Here is an 18,331-nt window from a genome sequence, read left to right as displayed (position 1 = left end):
GTCTCTTTTACATGCCTTTCACCTCCACAATGAGTGCATTTAAGATGCCTCTTGTCCGAATGCTTGCTCCCTTTTTGGTTTGAAGAAATCAGGGCTGAATGTTCAACAGGCTGTATTTGAGTGTCAACTTGCATCTCTTTCCTCCTAACCTATTCATTCCTTACTAGATAGTAGACATGGTGTAAATCTGGCATTTCATCTCTTCCCAAAATTTGAAACCTTATGCTCTCATACATTGGGTCTAAACCAGCCAAGAACTTAAAGGCTCTACCCTCTTCAATTTGTTTATCATGCCTCTCCTTGTCTCTTACATTCTCCCAACCAAGAATAAGATGATGATCAAGTTCTTCCCATAGTCCTTCTAGGGTTGCAAAACACGTTGCAACTGCCATATCTCCTTGTCTCAATGCAGCAATGTCTTGGTTTAGCCTATAAATTCTTGCATTGTTCTTTCTCTGTCCATAAGTTTTAAACACTTTCTCCCAAATCTTAGCAGCAGTGGGAAAGTGTTGAACAATCATGGCCAATCTTGGAGTCATCGAAGCAAGCAGACAGGACATAACAGTAGCATTTTCCTTATGCCATATTGCGTACTCCACACTACCCACTTTAGGTTCCTTCTTCTGTCCATCTAAATAACCCATAAGTTCCCGGGAAGTAATGAAGAGCATGGCTGAAACAGACCATTCTCTGAAGTTATATTCATCCAACACTACACTGGTGATCTGCAAGCTATGCAGATTTGGGTTTTCCAGATTAGAAGACCTCCCACCAGTTCTATTATCCCTAGAAGACACTTCTACCGATATTGAAGACATCTTGAAGGGATGAGAGATCCATCATGGATGGCCGAACCCTGCAGGTAGGTTGGGCGAAATTTAAAAAATTTCTCTCTCCCATATGGGTATCACATTCCCTATTTTAGAAAACTGCATTTTCAAGGATCAATCTTGAACCTTAAACCATATCAGATCTGAAACCAAAAGGTAGGAAAGGGATATACCTGATACAGAGTAGTAGTAACTCCCAATGAAGGTATTCACGCCCAAGGAGATCACCAAAGACTGCTCCCACTGAAGATGACACAGCGTAGGGTGGTGCAGAATCAGCAGGGTGGTTCTTCAGCAAGAACCTGATTCTTCACCAAGAATCTGATAGAGGGCGAGTGAGCACGACTTTAGATCATTTTTTCTCCCAAAAACTGATATCAAGAACCTTTCTTGATCGCTCCTACTGGTGGAGATCGAACTGGAAATGGCGGCAACAACATGAGAAGGCAAGAGCAGAAGATGGCGTCAGTCCAACTGCAGCTGTCTTCTCTTTTGAATCAGTAATCTTGAAGGATGAATTGGGGTTCACTCTCCTCCTCTATTTATAGCCTTAAAGAGAGGTTCTCCTAATCCCATTAGGAGCATCCTAATCCAAATCTTGTATTTGGATCTGGACTCTCTTTAAGAGATAAGGATAATCCCTTATCTTATCTGTAGATAAAGATCAGCCCTCCTAATCTAATTAGGAGTTTCCTGATCCAAATCTCTATTTGGATCTAGAATCTCTGAGTGGATAGGGACAATCCCTTATCCTATCTGCTGATCTAAATCCCGGAACCACCCCTCTTTAATTAATCATATTAAACCAGTTCAAATTGGGCTTTAGGCCCATTAAGTCCATGTGCTCACTTATCCTCCAAACTGCTGCCCAGTTGGGTATCCTTGTATGGCATGGGACCCAAACATTGATCTACACATCAGCCACATGGGTTCAGCCCAACCTTTGTTATAAGGCCTGGCTGAATTCACTGTAGGATACAGTGAACCCCTGAGTCCATCACCATGGGCTCTTAATGGGCCCAACATTTATACTAAATGGTCCCTGGGTCAAGCCACCTTATAAAAACCCAAGGACTGTGGGAAGATGCAAGATTAACCCATTAGGTATTACCCTCAATAGTCTTACACTTGACCTCTCAGCCCATAATGATCAAACACTGCCCGACAAGAGAGGACCTCTCCCTCGGCTGCAAGGTACAGTGCTGCACTCTCTACTCACATGGATCCCGGGAATTAAAACCTTTTGCAAACATTTTGAAACCATAATATATATATGTATATCTCTATATAAATATATTTTGCAAAATAAATTTCAACGATTGAAATCGGCTGCCGGCAGCTTTGGTTTCCATCAGAGAGAGTGCATCCTCGATCATTCACTTTGTCCGACAAAATGGCTGATCCTGTCACTATGATCACCCACTCAGATGAATTCTCGGATTGTCCCAACATACCTAGGTTTTGACCCCCTCTAAGGATCTCACTGATTGGCATATCAAAGACAACCCAATCTGACACCTAGTGCAGTATCATAATCGAATCTAGGGGTCAGGTGTAACATTCCAGTTTTGCCCATCTATCTCCAAGGTCCAGGGTAATATTGGAATTCTGGTCCGGTTCAGGGTTTCAAGAAAACCCACACTGCATGTACCTTAGGTCTCACCCTGGCAGCTGAGACAAGCCACCCGAACCAACTTGGCGGCACATCAGTGTCAGCCTTGGCAGGATAAATCTCCCCAGATCTATCCAACGGCTGTGAAGATTCTAAATTAACACGAGTCTCATATGTGTCCAGTTTAAGGGTATTACACAGAAACACACCATAATAACATGAATCAAATATGTACTTTGATCATTTACATTAAATGTCATAAGGTACATCATTCTGATTGGAGCTAAGGGCATACACTGTCTAACACATCTCCTTCCTCTTATAGTGATTACAATTGAAAACTCAGTACAAAGAACACGATTTCAGACTTACCGAAGTTGTTACAAGTCTGAGAACCCCCCTCGTAATAGGTCTGAAACCAAGAACAATCCACCTCTGTACTATGTTGAACTCTTCTGGACTAGACTGGGCTTTGACTTCTGCTGTCGTAGACTGTGGCTGAAAGGGATGGTAGAATCCATCGTATGGACGCCAAAACAGTTGCGGAATGGGTGGGGCGAATTTCAAAAATTTTCTACCTACCTTTCAACTGGGAATCGCATTCCCTAATTTTAGAATCAAGATTCAAGGATCATACTTGAACCAGAACCGAATCAGATCTGAACCAAAAGTGAAGGGAGTAATTATACCTGATCCAGAGAAAAAAATTTCTCCCAAAGTTGGTGTTCATGCCTAAAGAAGGAACCAAGATTTGCTCCTGCTGAAAATGACACAACAACTGTGGAATAGAACCAGCAGGGTGCGTCCTACACACTGAATCCTTCACAAGAATCCTTTGGATGATAATGAGCACCAAAACCGAATCAGCCTTTCAAGAAAGACTGATATCAAGAACATTTCTTGATCTTTCTCTGGCAGAGAAAATGAACTGTGACAGATGGTGGCGGCTGCAACAGGAGGAAACTGGAGAACAAGGTGGTGAACTGCTTTTCTTCTCTAGGGTTTATGAGATCCTATCTCACAAAACTATAGGTTGTATTCTGTCTCCCTAGTGTTCGAATTCTTGTAATTCGATTAGGGTTTCCTCCAGTTGCTTAATGATTAAGAAAGAATTTCCTAATCATATCAAGAGTTGCCCCTTATCCAGATCAGTATTTGGATTAGGACTCTTCTTAATCCTATCTGCAGATTAGATAAGCTTTTGGGCTCATCCTAATCTCAGATTCGCCCCTTAATAATGACTGATCAAATCAGCCCAGTTCGAAATGGGCTTTAGGCCCAATAAGGTTATGTGCTCAAAAGTCTTCCAAACTGCTACCCAATTGGGCTTCTTTGTATGGCGTGAGACCCAAGCATTGATCTACACACCAGCCACATGGGTTCGGCCCAGCCTCTGTTACAAGGCCTGGCCGAATTCACTGGAAAGCCCAATGAACCCCCTGAGCCCATCACATGGACCCTATGGGCCCAACACTTACACTAAGTGGTCCCTGGGCCAAGCCATCTTATAAAAACCCAGGGACTGTGGGCAGGTGCAAGATTAGCCCATCAGGTATCATCCCAAATGGCCTTACACTTAACCTCTCAACCCATAATGATCAAGCACTGCTCGACAAGAGAGGACCTCTCCCTCGGCTGCAAGGAACAGTGCTGCACTCTCTTCTTACATGGATCCCGGGAATTAAAACCATTTGCAAACATTTTGAAACCTTACTTAAATATATATCATATATATAAATTTTGCAAAACAAAATTCCAACGATTGAAATCAACTGCCGGCAGTTTGGTTTCTATCAGAGAGAGTGCATCCCCGATCATTACCTTTGTCCGACAAAGGGGCTGATCCCGTCACTATGATCACCCACTCAGATGAATTCTCAGACTGTCCCAACATACCCAGGTTTTGACCCCCGCTAAGGATCTCACTGATTGGCATATCAAAGACATCCCAATCCGACACCTAGTGTAGTACCATAATCGGGTCTAGGGGTCAGGTGTAACTTTCCAGTTTTGCCCATCAATCTCCAATGTCCAGGGCAATACTGGAAATCTGGTCCGGTTCAAGGGTTCAATTAATCCTACACTGCATGTGCCTTGGGTCTCACCCTGGCGGCTGAGACAAGCCACCCCAACAGTTGGCAGCACACCAGTGTCAGCCTTGGCAGGATAAATCTCCCCAGACTTATCCAACGGCTGTGAACATTCAAAACCAACACAAGTCTCATTAAGTGTCCAGTTTTAGGGTCTTACACAGAAGTATACCACACAACATGAATCAAACATGTACTTCATTTATTTACATTAAATATCAAAAGTACATCAAAACTGATTGAAGCTAAGGGCATACAAAAACTGTCCAACAGTGGCCACCCTTACGATCTATACTAGGACTGTCTAATTCAGTCCTTCCACCTAGATCTGTTTCACACAGATCTCTCTTTGCAATCGAATGGCTTCTACCAGCTGCAGGGTATCTAGTAGGGCATCAGCTCCCCTTGGGCCCTGCAACCAAGGGAAACCCTAGATACAGACCTTGCTGTGTTCTACGGTCAGCCCTAGGGTTTCTTCACAGCGGCCAAGATAGGAGAGAGAGAGGAAAAAAAAAAGGAATAGAGAAGAGGGGAAAAGAGGCGAAGAAGAAGAAGAAGAAGAAGAAGAAGAAGAAGATTTTAGGCCCAATAACTAAGAACTTAAGACACAAATATGACTAACATAAACACTAAACCAGCCGAACCAACATATCTGTTAAGTATTGTTTTATGAAAAGCAAATTATTATTCAGAATAGTTTGGTATCTATTCAATTCACAAGATTTCTAGAATTTTTCCTATTCACTGCCAATGTTGTTGGAACTTCGGAAGCTTCCTTCATCCTGTTCTCCATGATCCAACAATGGTTTGATATCGTCTTTGAGGAGATGGGGTTAATTTTTTGGTGGATTACCCTCTTTGCTGTTTTCTAAGGTTTATGAAATGAAAGGAATAGGAGGATCTTTGAGGCAACAATAAGATGTTTCCAAGGATTATATGGTTTATTGCTCCCATACATGTATTAGGCACTGCCGCATGGTTCTAAAAGAGCCAAAAAAATGCAGACTTGACATAAAATTGGATAGTGATTGCAAAACATGGATGTGATATATTTTGATACTTTGGTTGTCTGGTTGTTTGTATTCAATATTTCTATTATATCCTTGGGTGGATCCTTGTTTTTTTTTTGTAATGCTTTAAAAATTTTTCCAATTAATTTGTTACTCTCGCTATTGTGATTAGTTGGCAAATTTAGGCCAGTTATAAACATTAAGGAGAGTAACATAGAAAACAAAAGCATTTGGGCTTTTGAAAACTGTGGTCAAATTTCAATATCAATGTACTTTTCACCATGTGGAGATTAGGAATTTTTGGGGATATTTTGCTTATTTTGATAAGAATTATAGAAAAACTAAATAAATCAGGGAAATTTACTAAGAGCATAGAATTTGTTGATAAAACTTCATGGATCGTTAGAGGAAGTACAGTTGTAAATTGAGACTCAAAAAACTATAATAAAATAATTGTATATATTGAATAATAGAAGATTAAGAAATCTGTATATGTATTTCTCTTGATCTCCCTTTTAGCTCCCTTTTAGTCTTCCAACTATCCTCTCTTCTACACATATGCCATTCGCTTGCCATCTTGACTTCCAACTATCCTCTGTTGTAGTTGTGTATCTTTTTTGAGGCTGCTCGTTGAATGTTGTGCTACCTGAAGTCTTCATGTGGTAGGGGTATTTTATTTTCCAACCATGGAAACCTTTGTATTGAGGCATACATATATTATTGGGCTGGATCTGTCATTGACTAGAGTTCAACTCAAAATTATCGTCTCTTTGTGGGAGGAAATTTAGTCACATGGCACAGCAAGAAACAGTCCCATGGGTGCTAGGTCTAGTGTGGATACTGAATTTAGATATATGGCATATGGAATTTGTGAAGCATTGTTGCTTAAGACACTATTGGAGTGCTAGGCTTTGTTGCTAAAGGACCTATATAAAAAAGACTGCTATCAGTATAGCACATAATCCAGCCCTCAAGAGGAAGGGGAGGATGACAAAGACATACTGGACGTCACTGATGTTGAGGGAGGAGTTCAGGAAAGAGTTGAAAAGGATGATTGGTGAGAGAAAAAGACAGTAGTTGAAGAAGAGAATGGAAGAAAGGCGACTAAGGTTTTACTGAAGAGGGATGAAAATAGAGCAGAAGATGAGGGGGAAATCAATCACGGAGATGAGGTGATTGGTTCTATACGAGTAAAGGAAATGAGAGCTGTGGAAGAATTAGTGGGGAAGGGAGCAGGAGAAGTGGAAAATGACTAAATTGAGAAGAAAAGAGGGAAGAAAGATTAGGGATTGAGGAAAAGGGAAGGGAGGAGGAAGGAGATAAGATTGGAGATGGAGTTTGAATTTACAGAAGGAAGAAGTATAGAACTTTACCCTTAGAAGAATGTAGAGAAGGAAATTCAGGGAAAAGCTGGAGGGGAGTCTGGAAGAGGCCGTGAAAACACTTAATACAGTTAGAAGATTCAGAGCTCAAAAGAACAGAAAAAGTCAGCAGCAAGTTCCAGTTTCAAAAGTCTTTGCACGGATAAAAGGAGGCTTATATGGTATTGGGCCTAATAAGCTCATCAAAAAACACAAAATATCAGAGAAAAGATAACTAGAAGATTGTTCTCAAAAAGCTGATAAGAAGAGTTTTTGAGTGGGAGTTTTGGTTGGGAGTTGGAAGTAGAGATGGGTTTCCGGCGGTGTCGATATTGGTTTGTAGGGTTTGGGTTTTGCCTAGTGTTGCAGTGTGTTTTTTTCTTTTAGCTGGGCCGAAAGGATTATTCTATGTTTGGGGTGGTTTCTTTTTTGGAGATTGGGGTTTCTTTGCTTGGTTCTCTGGGTTTTGCTTCCTCTCAGGTGATTGCTTATCACCTTCCTTGTATTTGCTTTTTGATTTAATAAAATTTATTTTATTTTATCTTCAAAAAAATTATCAAACAAACACATTAAGGTGGATTGTCATTTTATACAGGAAAAGCTTCTCACAGGATAGATCTGTAAACCATATTTTGCTATCCAATTATAGCTAGCAGATATTCTTACCAAAGAAGTGAGCAAGATCTGTCTGCATAAAATCATTACCAAGTTGGACGTGATTGATATCTTTGCACCAACTGATGGGGAATGTTGAATTAAAATTTTATGGGTATTTGGTTTTCATGTATCCAATGCTGATCTGTCCTTATATTGCTTGAAAATGTCTTTTCCCTCATTTATTTTAACTTAATAAAATATTGAGAGAAAGGCCATACGAGTCAATCAATCAACCTACATATCCATTTCTCTTCTTTTCTCTTACAATTCCTTTGTTCCTCTCTTCTCAACTTTCTCACATCACATACACACAAATCCACCTAAAATAATGCAACTCTTTAGTAATGGCTATTACAAAAAATTATCAGAGCCAAAAGGTGCAAGAAATGGGCTGGAAAAAGGAGACTACTTGAAGGCCAGATTCCAAATACATGCTTTTGAGGACACTGAAGGCTCAAATTGATATGTATATACCCTATTTGATGGATTCATCAAAGAGTTTTAGAGTACTGGTTTTGACATCTCCAATTTGAGGGTTGATTCTTGAACTTGACTTTGTTTCTTTCCATAATTCCTACATATAGGGAAGCTTGTAAAATTGTTGTTCTTTTTAAGTTTCTTATCTCTACTTATTAAAACTCTTTACCTTGATTCAGCAATGTAAATAGGTATTCAAATAGTTCTCCATTTTTCTCTGCCAGTTTATAATCTATTAGGAAACATTCTGTGTTACATTCTTTTTCAATTTCCTCTTTGTTCATTTAATGTTATAATTAGGATACATTCTGTGTTGACCCAGGGGCAATACACAATCTCTTGAGGACTGTTTTTGGGAAGCTTGGGCATGCCTTTGTTCCTCATCAACACACTTAAAAGTATGATATCGTCTCATGAACTTAGCATTTTGTTTGCTGAAGTCAATCTTCATGGAAACTTCTGTTGCTTTTGCCTTGCTAAATTAGCAAATAAGACAAGGATAGAGCTGACAGTTCCAGACTGGCCTCTTGTTGCATGACAGCAAAGAACACGTGTTGAACGTGTTATTGGTTTTGTTCTTGCTATATGGGGCATACTATTCTATTCCCGTTTGTTGAGCACAATGACAGAACAATTCAGGGTAGGTTCTTTTACTTGAAGCATTTGTTGAAGCAAGAGAAAGTAAAAATGCTAACTTATTGTAAAATAGCATCCTAATTACTAGCACCTGGACAGAATAACATGCAAAAAATCAGAGAAGGAGCTCAAATGCAAGTCATGGAGAGTGATCATATTATTATTTGTGGAGTAAGCAGCCATCTGAATTTTATACTAAAGCAGCTGAACAAGTATCATGAGTTTGCAGTCCGCCTGGGTACTGCTACAGCTAGGTAATTGTTTCTTAAATAGAAATTACAAAGTCTATATTAGTACAGTAAATTCAGTTTAGACTTTTGAGGTACTAATTATTTTGAATTACTTTCATGTGTCAATTAAAGGAGGCAAAGAATTCTGCTTATGTCTGATCTTCCAAGGAAGCAGATGGACAAGCTTGCAGACAATATTGCCAAAGATCTTAATCACATTGATGTCCTTACAAAGAGGTAAAGCATACTTTTGGTTGATCTATTTTCCCTTCTTGTGTGGATACCTGATTAGACAAAAATTTCTTTCCTTTCTTTGCTCTTAGTAGAAATCTGCAGAATTAAAAAATATGAAAGAGAAGTAGTTTCTTGAAGAGAGAAGGAGAAGAAGAGAAGAAGAGAAGTTGAAAAGAAAAGAGAGCAGTAATCTGGCTGCCCCCTTCACTTATTATTTATACTAAAAACAATAGAACAGTACAAAGACAACTATGCCCTTAAAGGGCGGCAAAACATAAAACAAAATATATAACATTGAAAAACATAATAAAATTTGGACTCACATAACTATTGTGGTCCCCACCTCCTATCTAACAACTAACATAAAACATCTACTCAGAAAAATATCATAAAGTTGATTAATCTTCAACACTCCCCCTCAAGTTGGGAGTAAATGTCACACATTCCCAACTTTTCATAGATCATGTTCAAGCTTGTTCTTTGCCACCCCTTTAGTGAGAACATCAGCCAGTCGCAACTCTGAAGAGACATAAGGCAAACAAACTTCTCTGATTGTTACCCTTTCTCTTATAAAGTGTCTATCAACTTCAATGTGTTTTGTCCTATCATGCTGAATTGGATTGTGGGCAATATTGATTGCAGCCTGATTGTCATAGTATAACATCATAGGTTTCCCTGCTTTCACCCTAATCTCACTCAAAAGAGATCTATCCCAAAGAAGTTCTGAGACACCATGAGCCATGGATCTATACTCACCCTCTGCACTTGACCTTGCCACTACTGCTTGCTTCTTACTCTTCTAGAGATCAAGTTTCCACCTACAAAGGTACACACTCCTGATGTAGACCTCCTGTCATCTAAGCATCCTGCCCAATTTGCATTTGTATAGGATTCTAGTTTCAAATTCTCATGATTTGATAAAATAATGCCTCTGCCAGGGTGCTTTTTTAGATATGCAAGTATTCTCTCAATAGCTTCCCAGTGCTGAACCTGAGGTGCATGCATGTACTGACTCACAACACTGACAGCATAAGAAATATCTGGTCGTGTCATACACAAATACAGCAGTCGGCCCACCATTCTTGGATATTTCCCCACATCCTTTACCAACTTACCATCCACACAATTAATTCTATGATTTGGATCAATAGGAGTGTTTGCTGGTGTGATAGAACAAGAATTAGAAGAAATTGATGTCTTTCTATTGAGAAAGTAGTACATATATATATACAACCATGTAGATACTAAAAAGGAAGAAAATCATACAGCCTTGCAGATACAAAAAAGGAAGAAAATCATACAGCTTTGTAGATACTAAATAGGAAGAAAATCAAAGAAAGAATAATTTCTATAATCAAGCTATTCCTAATTGGGCTAATACTACATATTTACAGCCTATAATTTCGTAACACTCCCCCTCAAGATGGAGCATAGATGTCAATCATGCCTAGCTTGTTACAAATATAAGAAGTCCGAGCTCCATTAAGAGCTTTTGTAAAGATATCTCCTAACTGCTCTCCAGTCTTTACATATGCTGTAGAGATCAAGTTTTGTTGAATTTTCTCACGAATGAAATGACAGTCTATCTCGATATGTTTAGTTCGTTCATGAAAAACTGGATTCGAAGCAATATGAATCGCAGCTTGATTATCGCACCATAGCTTCGCTGGAACTAAGACTTTAAGACCGACCTCAGTTAAGAGTTGAGAAACCCACATAACCTCACACGAAGCTTGTGCCATTGCTCTATACTCAGATTCTACACTAGATCGCGACACCACATTTTGCTTCTTACTCTTCCACGAAACCAGATTACCACCAACGAAAACACAATAGCCAGTAGTGGACCTTCGATCAATCTTGGAACTTGCCCAGTCCGCATCAGAAAAACACTCAATGTTACTGTGACCATGATTCCGATACAGTATCCCCCGTCCAGGAGCTCCTTTCAAGTAACACAAGATTTGTTCTAAGGTTGCCTAATGATGCACTGTAGGAGAGGACATAAATTGACTTACAATACTAACTGAGTAAGCAATATCTGGACGAGTCACTGTGAGATAGTTCAACTTTCCAACTAATCTTTTATATCGTTTAGGATCATCAAAAGCATCTCCATCCTTTGTGAGTTGTTGGTTAGGAAGCATTGGAGTACTGCATGGTTTGACTCCCAGTTTCCCAGTTTCTGTTAACAGGTCCAAAACATACTTCCTCTGAGACAGGAAAATGCCTCTCTTACTCCTTGCCACCTCAATCCCCAAGAAGTATTTTAGGTGCCCCAAATCTTTAGTATTGAACTGGCTCTGCAAGAAAGGATTTCAAGGATGAGATTCCCTTCGTGTCACTCCCAGTGATAACAATACTGTCTACATATACAACAAGTAGAATGATGCCAAATGTGGACTGCTTATAGAAAGCAGTATGGTCAGATTTGCACTTCCTCATCCCAAACCTCTCTACTGCCTGACTGAATTTTCCAAACCAAGCTCGAGGACTCTGTTTTAGTCCATACAACGATTTTTGAAGACGACAAACTTTCCTAGACTCCCCCTGAGCAACAAACCTAGGTGGTTGCTCCATATAAACCTCCTCCTGAAGAACTCCATGCAGGAAAGCATTTTTAATATCAAGTTGGTAAAGTGGCCAATCATATGTAGCTGCCAAAGAAATAAATAATCGAACTGAAGTCAATTTTGCCACAGGGGAGAAAGTATCAGAATAGTCCACTCCATATGTCTGTGCATAGCTTTTGGCCACCAGGCGAGCCTTTAGGCGAGCCACTGATCCATCAGAATTAAATTTGATTGCAAAGACCCACTTGCATCCAACCACTTTCTTACCAGCAGGTAAATCGACCAGATCCCAAGTACCATTCTCAGTCAAGGCATTCATTTCCTCAAGCATGGCATCACGCCACCCAGGATGGGATAAAGCCTGGTGAACAGTTTTGGTAATCCTTACAGAATCAAGAGAGGCAACAAACAAACAAGAAGTAGAGGACAAACGATCATAGGTAACATAAGAGGAAATTGGATAAGTATATTGACGTTTACCTTTCCGAAGAGCAATAGGTAGATCAATATCACTGGGCATTGGATCTGATGACGAAGAAGAGACCGGTGTCGGACTTGTCACAGGAGGATTAGGTCGTCGAGAATAGACTTGAGTAATAGGTAGTTTTGGTTGAGAAGGTGGTGGTGGGGGTATTGGAACAACACTAGCGTCTGGACTGGTGACATGATACACTAGTAGATCATCATCCTCTTGTGGACACACAGGTGTAGATGGAGCAGTAAAGAAAGGAAGATGTTCATGGAATGTAACATCAGCTGACACAAGGTACCTGTTCAAGAGAGTAGAAAAACACTTGTACCCTTTTTGGAGACGAGAGTATCCCAGGAAGACACATTTTAATGACTTAGGGTCCAACTTGGAAACCTACAGACGAACAAAACAAGAACATCCAAAGATATGAGGTTCAACAAGAAACACAGATTTATTAGGAAACAAAATCTTATAAGGGATCTGATCATTTAGAACAGTGGAAGGCATGCGATTAATCAAAAAACACGTTGTAGAAACAACATTAGCCCAAAACTGTTTAGGAACATGTGTTTGAAATAAAAGAGCCCTAGCAGTTTCAAGGAGATGTCTATTTTTTCTCTCAGCCACTCCATTTTGAGATGGAGTATCAACACAAGATGATTGATGGGAATTCCATTCTGAGTCATGTAAGTCTGGAAGGAATCAGAGAAATATTCTTTGGCATTATCACTTCGCAATGTTTGTACAGACACATCAAACTGGGTTTTTATTTCAGCACAAAAGGTTTTAAAATGTGAAAGCAACTCAGAACGAGATTTCATTAAATAAAGCCAAGTCATATGAGAAAAATCATCCACAAAGGTAACAAATATCGAAATCCAGTCTTAGACATAATAGGACAAGGTCCCCAAACATCTGAATGTACTAATTCAAAAGCATGACTAGCCCTTTTATTAACTCGAGAAACAGACGATAGACGATGATGTTTTGCAAACTGACAAGACTCATAATCTAAAGAAGATACATCATGAAACTGAGGAGATAACTTCTTTAACAAAGGTAAAGATGGATGCCCCAACCGACAATGAGCTTCAAAAGGAGATAAAGTACTGGAACAGACAATGGTCTGAGGTTCCTGGGTATCCAAAATGTATAGACCTCCTAATTCTCGTCCTTTACCAATAATCCTCTTCGTCATAAGATCCTGAAACAGACAATGATCAGGAAAGAATGAGATACAACAGTTAAGAGTACGAGTGAGTTTGCTAACAGATACCAAATTAAAAGAAAATTTTGGTAAACTCAATACAGATGACAAAGAAAGTGTTGGTGTAGGATTGATAGTGCTAGAACCAAGGACAGAAGAAATAGAACCATCTGCTAAGGTGACTGAAGAAGGAAAAGTGTGTGATTGGAAAGTGGAAAAGAGACTAGGATTACCTATCATATGATCTGTTGCACCAGAATCAATGACCCACTGAGAGGAAGAAGAAAGAAGACATGTATTGGTTTTACCTAACTCAGCAAGGGCAGTGATGGACTGAGAGGAGTTCTTTAATGCCTCTTGATACTGGGTAAATTTCGCATACTCATCTGCAGAAATTGTAATGGTCTGATTTGACGATGGATGAGGAGCATCACTCGTAGTTACAACATGAGCTGACTGAGACCCAGAAGACTTCTGGTTTTTCTTTAGCAATTTCTGGCAAGTCCTTTTAGTGTGTCCTGGTTCATGACAATAGTAGCAAACTACTCCCCCTATAGCCTGAGTTCCAGCATTGCAACCACTATTACTGCCACCTCTGCTACTATTCTGAGAACGAGACTGGCCAGTTGATCCACTATTCTGACTGACAAGTGCACTAGGTTGTTGTACAGGTGAGGTATGGGAACCAGTATCTGTACGAAGGACCCTAGTAAAGACCTCTTTTAAAGAGGTAATCTCAGGATTAGACAAAATCTGTGACTTAGCACCATCAAATTGAGGATTAAGGCCAGCCAGAAAACTCATAATAGCCATCTGTTCATGTTGAGTCTGCTGAACTTTGATATCAGTACTGAAGGGTAACAAGGCGTTCAATTCTTCATAAGTGCGCTTGAAATTCATGAAATAGGTCTGAAGAGACTGATCCTGTTGTTCAGCCCGATAAAATGTCTTGCAAACATAAAAAAATACGGGAAATATTTTCTTTACCAGAGAACAGAAAAGCCAAATATTCCATTAGTTCTTTTACAAACTCACAGTGAGAGACATGACCGACGTACTCATTCTCAATAGAATTGCGGATTTGCAAAAACAATTGAGCGTCAATCCTTAGCCATTCAGTGCGGGTCTCATTAGTAGGAGGGTCCTTAGTCAGATGGTTATCCTTAGAGATACTCCGTAAATACAAACGAACAGTCTTACTCCAGTCTAAATAATTAGTTCCGTTTAGTTTTTGTTCAGTGATCTTAGACAGAATGGGGATAACACTAGGCATAGCCAAGTTCTTTTGTTCAACCGCCTTCATAAACACAGGAAAATAAACTTTTAACAACCAGCAAAGCCAATAAAACAGAATCGGTAGCAGATGCAACACCCAAACAGCAAGAAACCACAACTGGCAGCCCCGAAATATCAACTGTATAAAAAGAACAGAGAAGAAAGACTTTCCTGATGGGCAAACAAACACAACAGGAGTAACACGGAGGCTGTTGTGCTACTCTCCGACCTGTTGCAGACTTGAAAGCCCTCTCCCGATCGAAGTGAAGAAGAGATGGGTGAAGGTGGGTAGGCTGATCTGGGATTCCGCTTCCACTGGTAGGGGCGGTGAGATGCAGATGTCACTCGGAATGGGTGACCTAGAGATCGCAGCTGCTGCTCACTTGGGCAACGTAAAGAATTCAAAGCTGCTCACTTGGGCAGCAGAGGGAAGAAAACCAGAAATTAGTTTCAGACTGGAATTGGTGTCTCTAGCTCTGATACCATGTGATAGAACAAGAGTTAGAAGAAATTGATGTCTTTCTATTGAGAAAGTAGTACATATATATACAACCTTGTAGATACTAAAAAGGAAGAAAATCATACAGCCTTGCAGATACAAAAATGGAAGAAAATCATACAGCCTTGTAGATACTAAATAGGAAGAAAATCAAAGAAAGAATAATTCCTATAATCAAGCTATTCCTAATTGGGCTAATACTACATATTTACAGCCTATAATTTCGTAACAGCTGGTTTGGTCCCCAACTTCCCAGTCTCCCGCAGTAGGTCAAGTACATACTTTCTCTGTGAAATGAAGATCCCATGCTTGGATCTTGTAACTTCAATCCCTAAGAAGTATTTGAGCTCACCAAGATCTTTGATCTCAAATTCTTGCTGCAATGATTTTTTGAGATCATCAATCTCCTCCAAATCATTTCCTGTCACCACTATATCATCCACATACACGATCAGAATTGACACCAGAGCATCTCTCCTCTTCACAAAGAGGGTGTGATCAAACTGTGTCTGTGTGTATCCAAAGCGGATGAGTGCCCATCTGAACCTGTCAAACCAAGCCCTAGGTGACTGTTTCAATCCATACAGAGATTTTCTAAGTCTGCACACCTTTCCTTTACCAACATTTTCATAAAAGCTTGCTGGAATGTCCATATATACCTCCTCTTGTAAATCACCATTAAGGAAGGCATTTTTGACATCAAGCTGGAACAAGGGCCATGAATAGGTGGTTGCTAGAGATAAAAGGATACGAACTGAACTCACCTTAGCTACTGGTGCAAAGGTTTCCAGATAATCAACACCATAGGTCTGAGTATACCCTTTTTCTACCAACCTTGTCTTGTACCTCTCTATCTTGCCATCGGCCTTATACTTCACTATGAATACCCATCTACATCCGACTGTCTCCTTGTCTGGGGGGAGATCAACTATTTCCAAAGTTTGGTTTTTGACCCAAACATCCATCTCATCTTGCATGGCTATTTTCTACTCAGGTTTGGAGAGAGCCTCAGTAACATTCTTGGGTATAGACACAGAATCCAAGGAAGAAAGAAAAGCACGGTAAGAGGGTGATAAGGCATTGTAGGAAAGATGGTGTGAAGTGCAGTGGGTTGTACACCTTCTCTTCCCCTTACGAAGTGCAATGTGAAGATCAAGATCAGTGGGATCAGCTGCAACAATGGTGTTAGGGACAGGAACATTATCATCAGAAAACATAACATGCTCAAGAGGAATACCTGGATCTGTATCTGCTGAATCTAGAGTTTCAGAAGGACTAACAGAGAGTGGTGTAGAGTCAACCATCATCTGCCGGTGTTGATATTTCTGTGAGGCTGTTGGTAGTGGCTTAGGTAATGAAACTGGAGGTGCAGGTGCTGGCTGAACTGATGGAGACACCAAAGAAATAGGAAGAGGAACAGATTGTGAGTTCTCCGCAAAACTCTCCCCCTGAGGAGAACCAATTGAGAAGAAGAAGGTGGATTCAAAGAAGGTAACATCCATAGTGACAAATCTGCTCCTCGTCACTAGGTCATAACAGCAATACCCCTTTTGGTTTTGAGCATACCCAAGAAAAACACATTTCTTGGCCTTATGATCCAATTTCTTGTTGTTAGACAGTGTATGCCCTTAGCTCCAATCAGAATGATGTACATTATGACATTTAATGTAAATGAATAAAGTACATATTTGATTCATATTATTATGGTGTGTTTCTGTGTAATACCCTTAAACTGGACACATATGAGACTCGTGTTAGTTGGATAGATCTGGGGAGATTTATCCTGCCAAGGTTGACACTGATGTGCCGCCGAGTTGGTTGGGGTGGCTTGTCTTAGCTGCTAAGGTGAGATCTGAGGTACATGCAGTGTGGGTTTTCTTGAAACCCTGAACCGGATCAGAATTCCAGTATTGCCCTGGACCTTGGAGATAGATAGGCAAAACTGGAATGTTACACTTGACCCCTAGACTCGATTATGAGTAGAGAGTGCAGCACTGTACCTTGCAGCCGAGGGAGAGGTCCTCTCTTGTCAGGTAGTGTTTTATCATTATGGGCTGAGAGGCTAAGTGTAAGACCATTGAGGGTAATATCTGATGGGCTAATCTCATCTGCCCACAGTCCTTGGGTTTTTATAAGGTGGCTTGACCCATGGACCATTTAGTGTAAATGTTGGGCCCATTAAGAGCCCATGGTGATGGACTCAGGGGTTCACTATCTCCTACAGTGAATTCGTCCAGGCCTTGTAACAGAGGCTGGGCTGAACCCATGTGGCTGATGTGTAGATCAATGTTTGGGTCCCACGCCATACAAGGATACCCAACTGGGCAGCAGTTTGGAGGATAAGTGAGCACATGGACTTAATGGGCTTAAAGCCCAATTTGAACTGGTTTAATATGATTAATTAAAGAGGGGTGGTTCCGGGATTTAGATCAGCAGATAGGATAAGGGATTGTCCCTATCCACTCAGAGATTCTAGATCCAAATAGAGATTTGGATCAGGAAACTCCTAATTAGATTAGGAGGGCTGATCTTTATCTGCAGATTAGATAAGGGATTATCCTTGTCTCTTAAAGAGAGTCCAGATCCAAATACAAGATTTGGATTAGGGAACTCCTAATGGGATTAGGAGAACCTCTCTTTAAGGCTATAAATAGAGGAGAAGGGTGAACCCCAGATCATCCTTCAAGATTACTGATTCAAGAGAGAAGACAACTGCAGTTGGACTGGCGCCATCTTCTGCCTTTGCTTTCTCCTGTTGTTGCCGCCATTGCCAGTTCGATCTCCACCTGTAGGAGCGATGAAGAAAGGTTCTTGATATCAGTTTTTGGGAGAAAAACGGATCTGAAGTTGTGCTCACTCACCCTCCATCAGATTCTTGGTGAAGAATCAGGTTCTTGCTGAAGAACCACCCTGCTGATTCTACTCCACCCTACGTTGTGTCATCTTCAGTGGGAGCAGTCTTTGGTGATCTCCTTGGGCGTGAACACCTTCATTGGGAGTTACTACTACTCTGTATCAAGTATCTCCCTTTCCTACCTTTTGGTTTCAGATCTGGTCTAGTTTAGGGTTCAAGATTGATCATTGAAAATGCAGTTTTCTAAACTAGGGAATGTGATTCCCACATGGGAGAGAATTTTTTTGAAATTTCGCCCAACCTACCTGCAGGGT

At 40.4% G+C, this 18,331-nt stretch overlaps 1 protein-coding gene across 1 annotated transcript in view; it reads left to right on the top strand.

Annotated features, from left to right (window-relative positions):
• Positions 1-18,331, top strand: part of LOC104612468 (ion channel POLLUX-like protein, putative (DUF1012)) — a 153,338-nt gene that overhangs the window by 74,126 nt on the left and 60,881 nt on the right. Inside the window, exons 6-9 of the mRNA XM_088895082.1 lie at positions 8,360-8,435; positions 8,579-8,677; positions 8,773-8,927; positions 9,036-9,140. Coding sequence (XP_088751208.1) covers positions 8,360-8,435; positions 8,579-8,677; positions 8,773-8,927; positions 9,036-9,140 — 435 coding nt within the window. The remainder of the gene's footprint in view (positions 1-8,359; positions 8,436-8,578; positions 8,678-8,772; positions 8,928-9,035; positions 9,141-18,331) is intronic.

Source organism: Nelumbo nucifera, chromosome 1, assembly GCF_055504915.1.
Source record: "Nelumbo nucifera cultivar China Antique chromosome 1, China Antique-T2T, whole genome shotgun sequence".
In the NCBI taxonomy this organism is placed as follows: domain Eukaryota; kingdom Viridiplantae; phylum Streptophyta; class Magnoliopsida; order Proteales; family Nelumbonaceae; genus Nelumbo; species Nelumbo nucifera.
The sequence above is the reverse complement of the archived record's forward strand: the minus strand, read 5'-3'. Positions and strand labels throughout refer to the sequence as shown.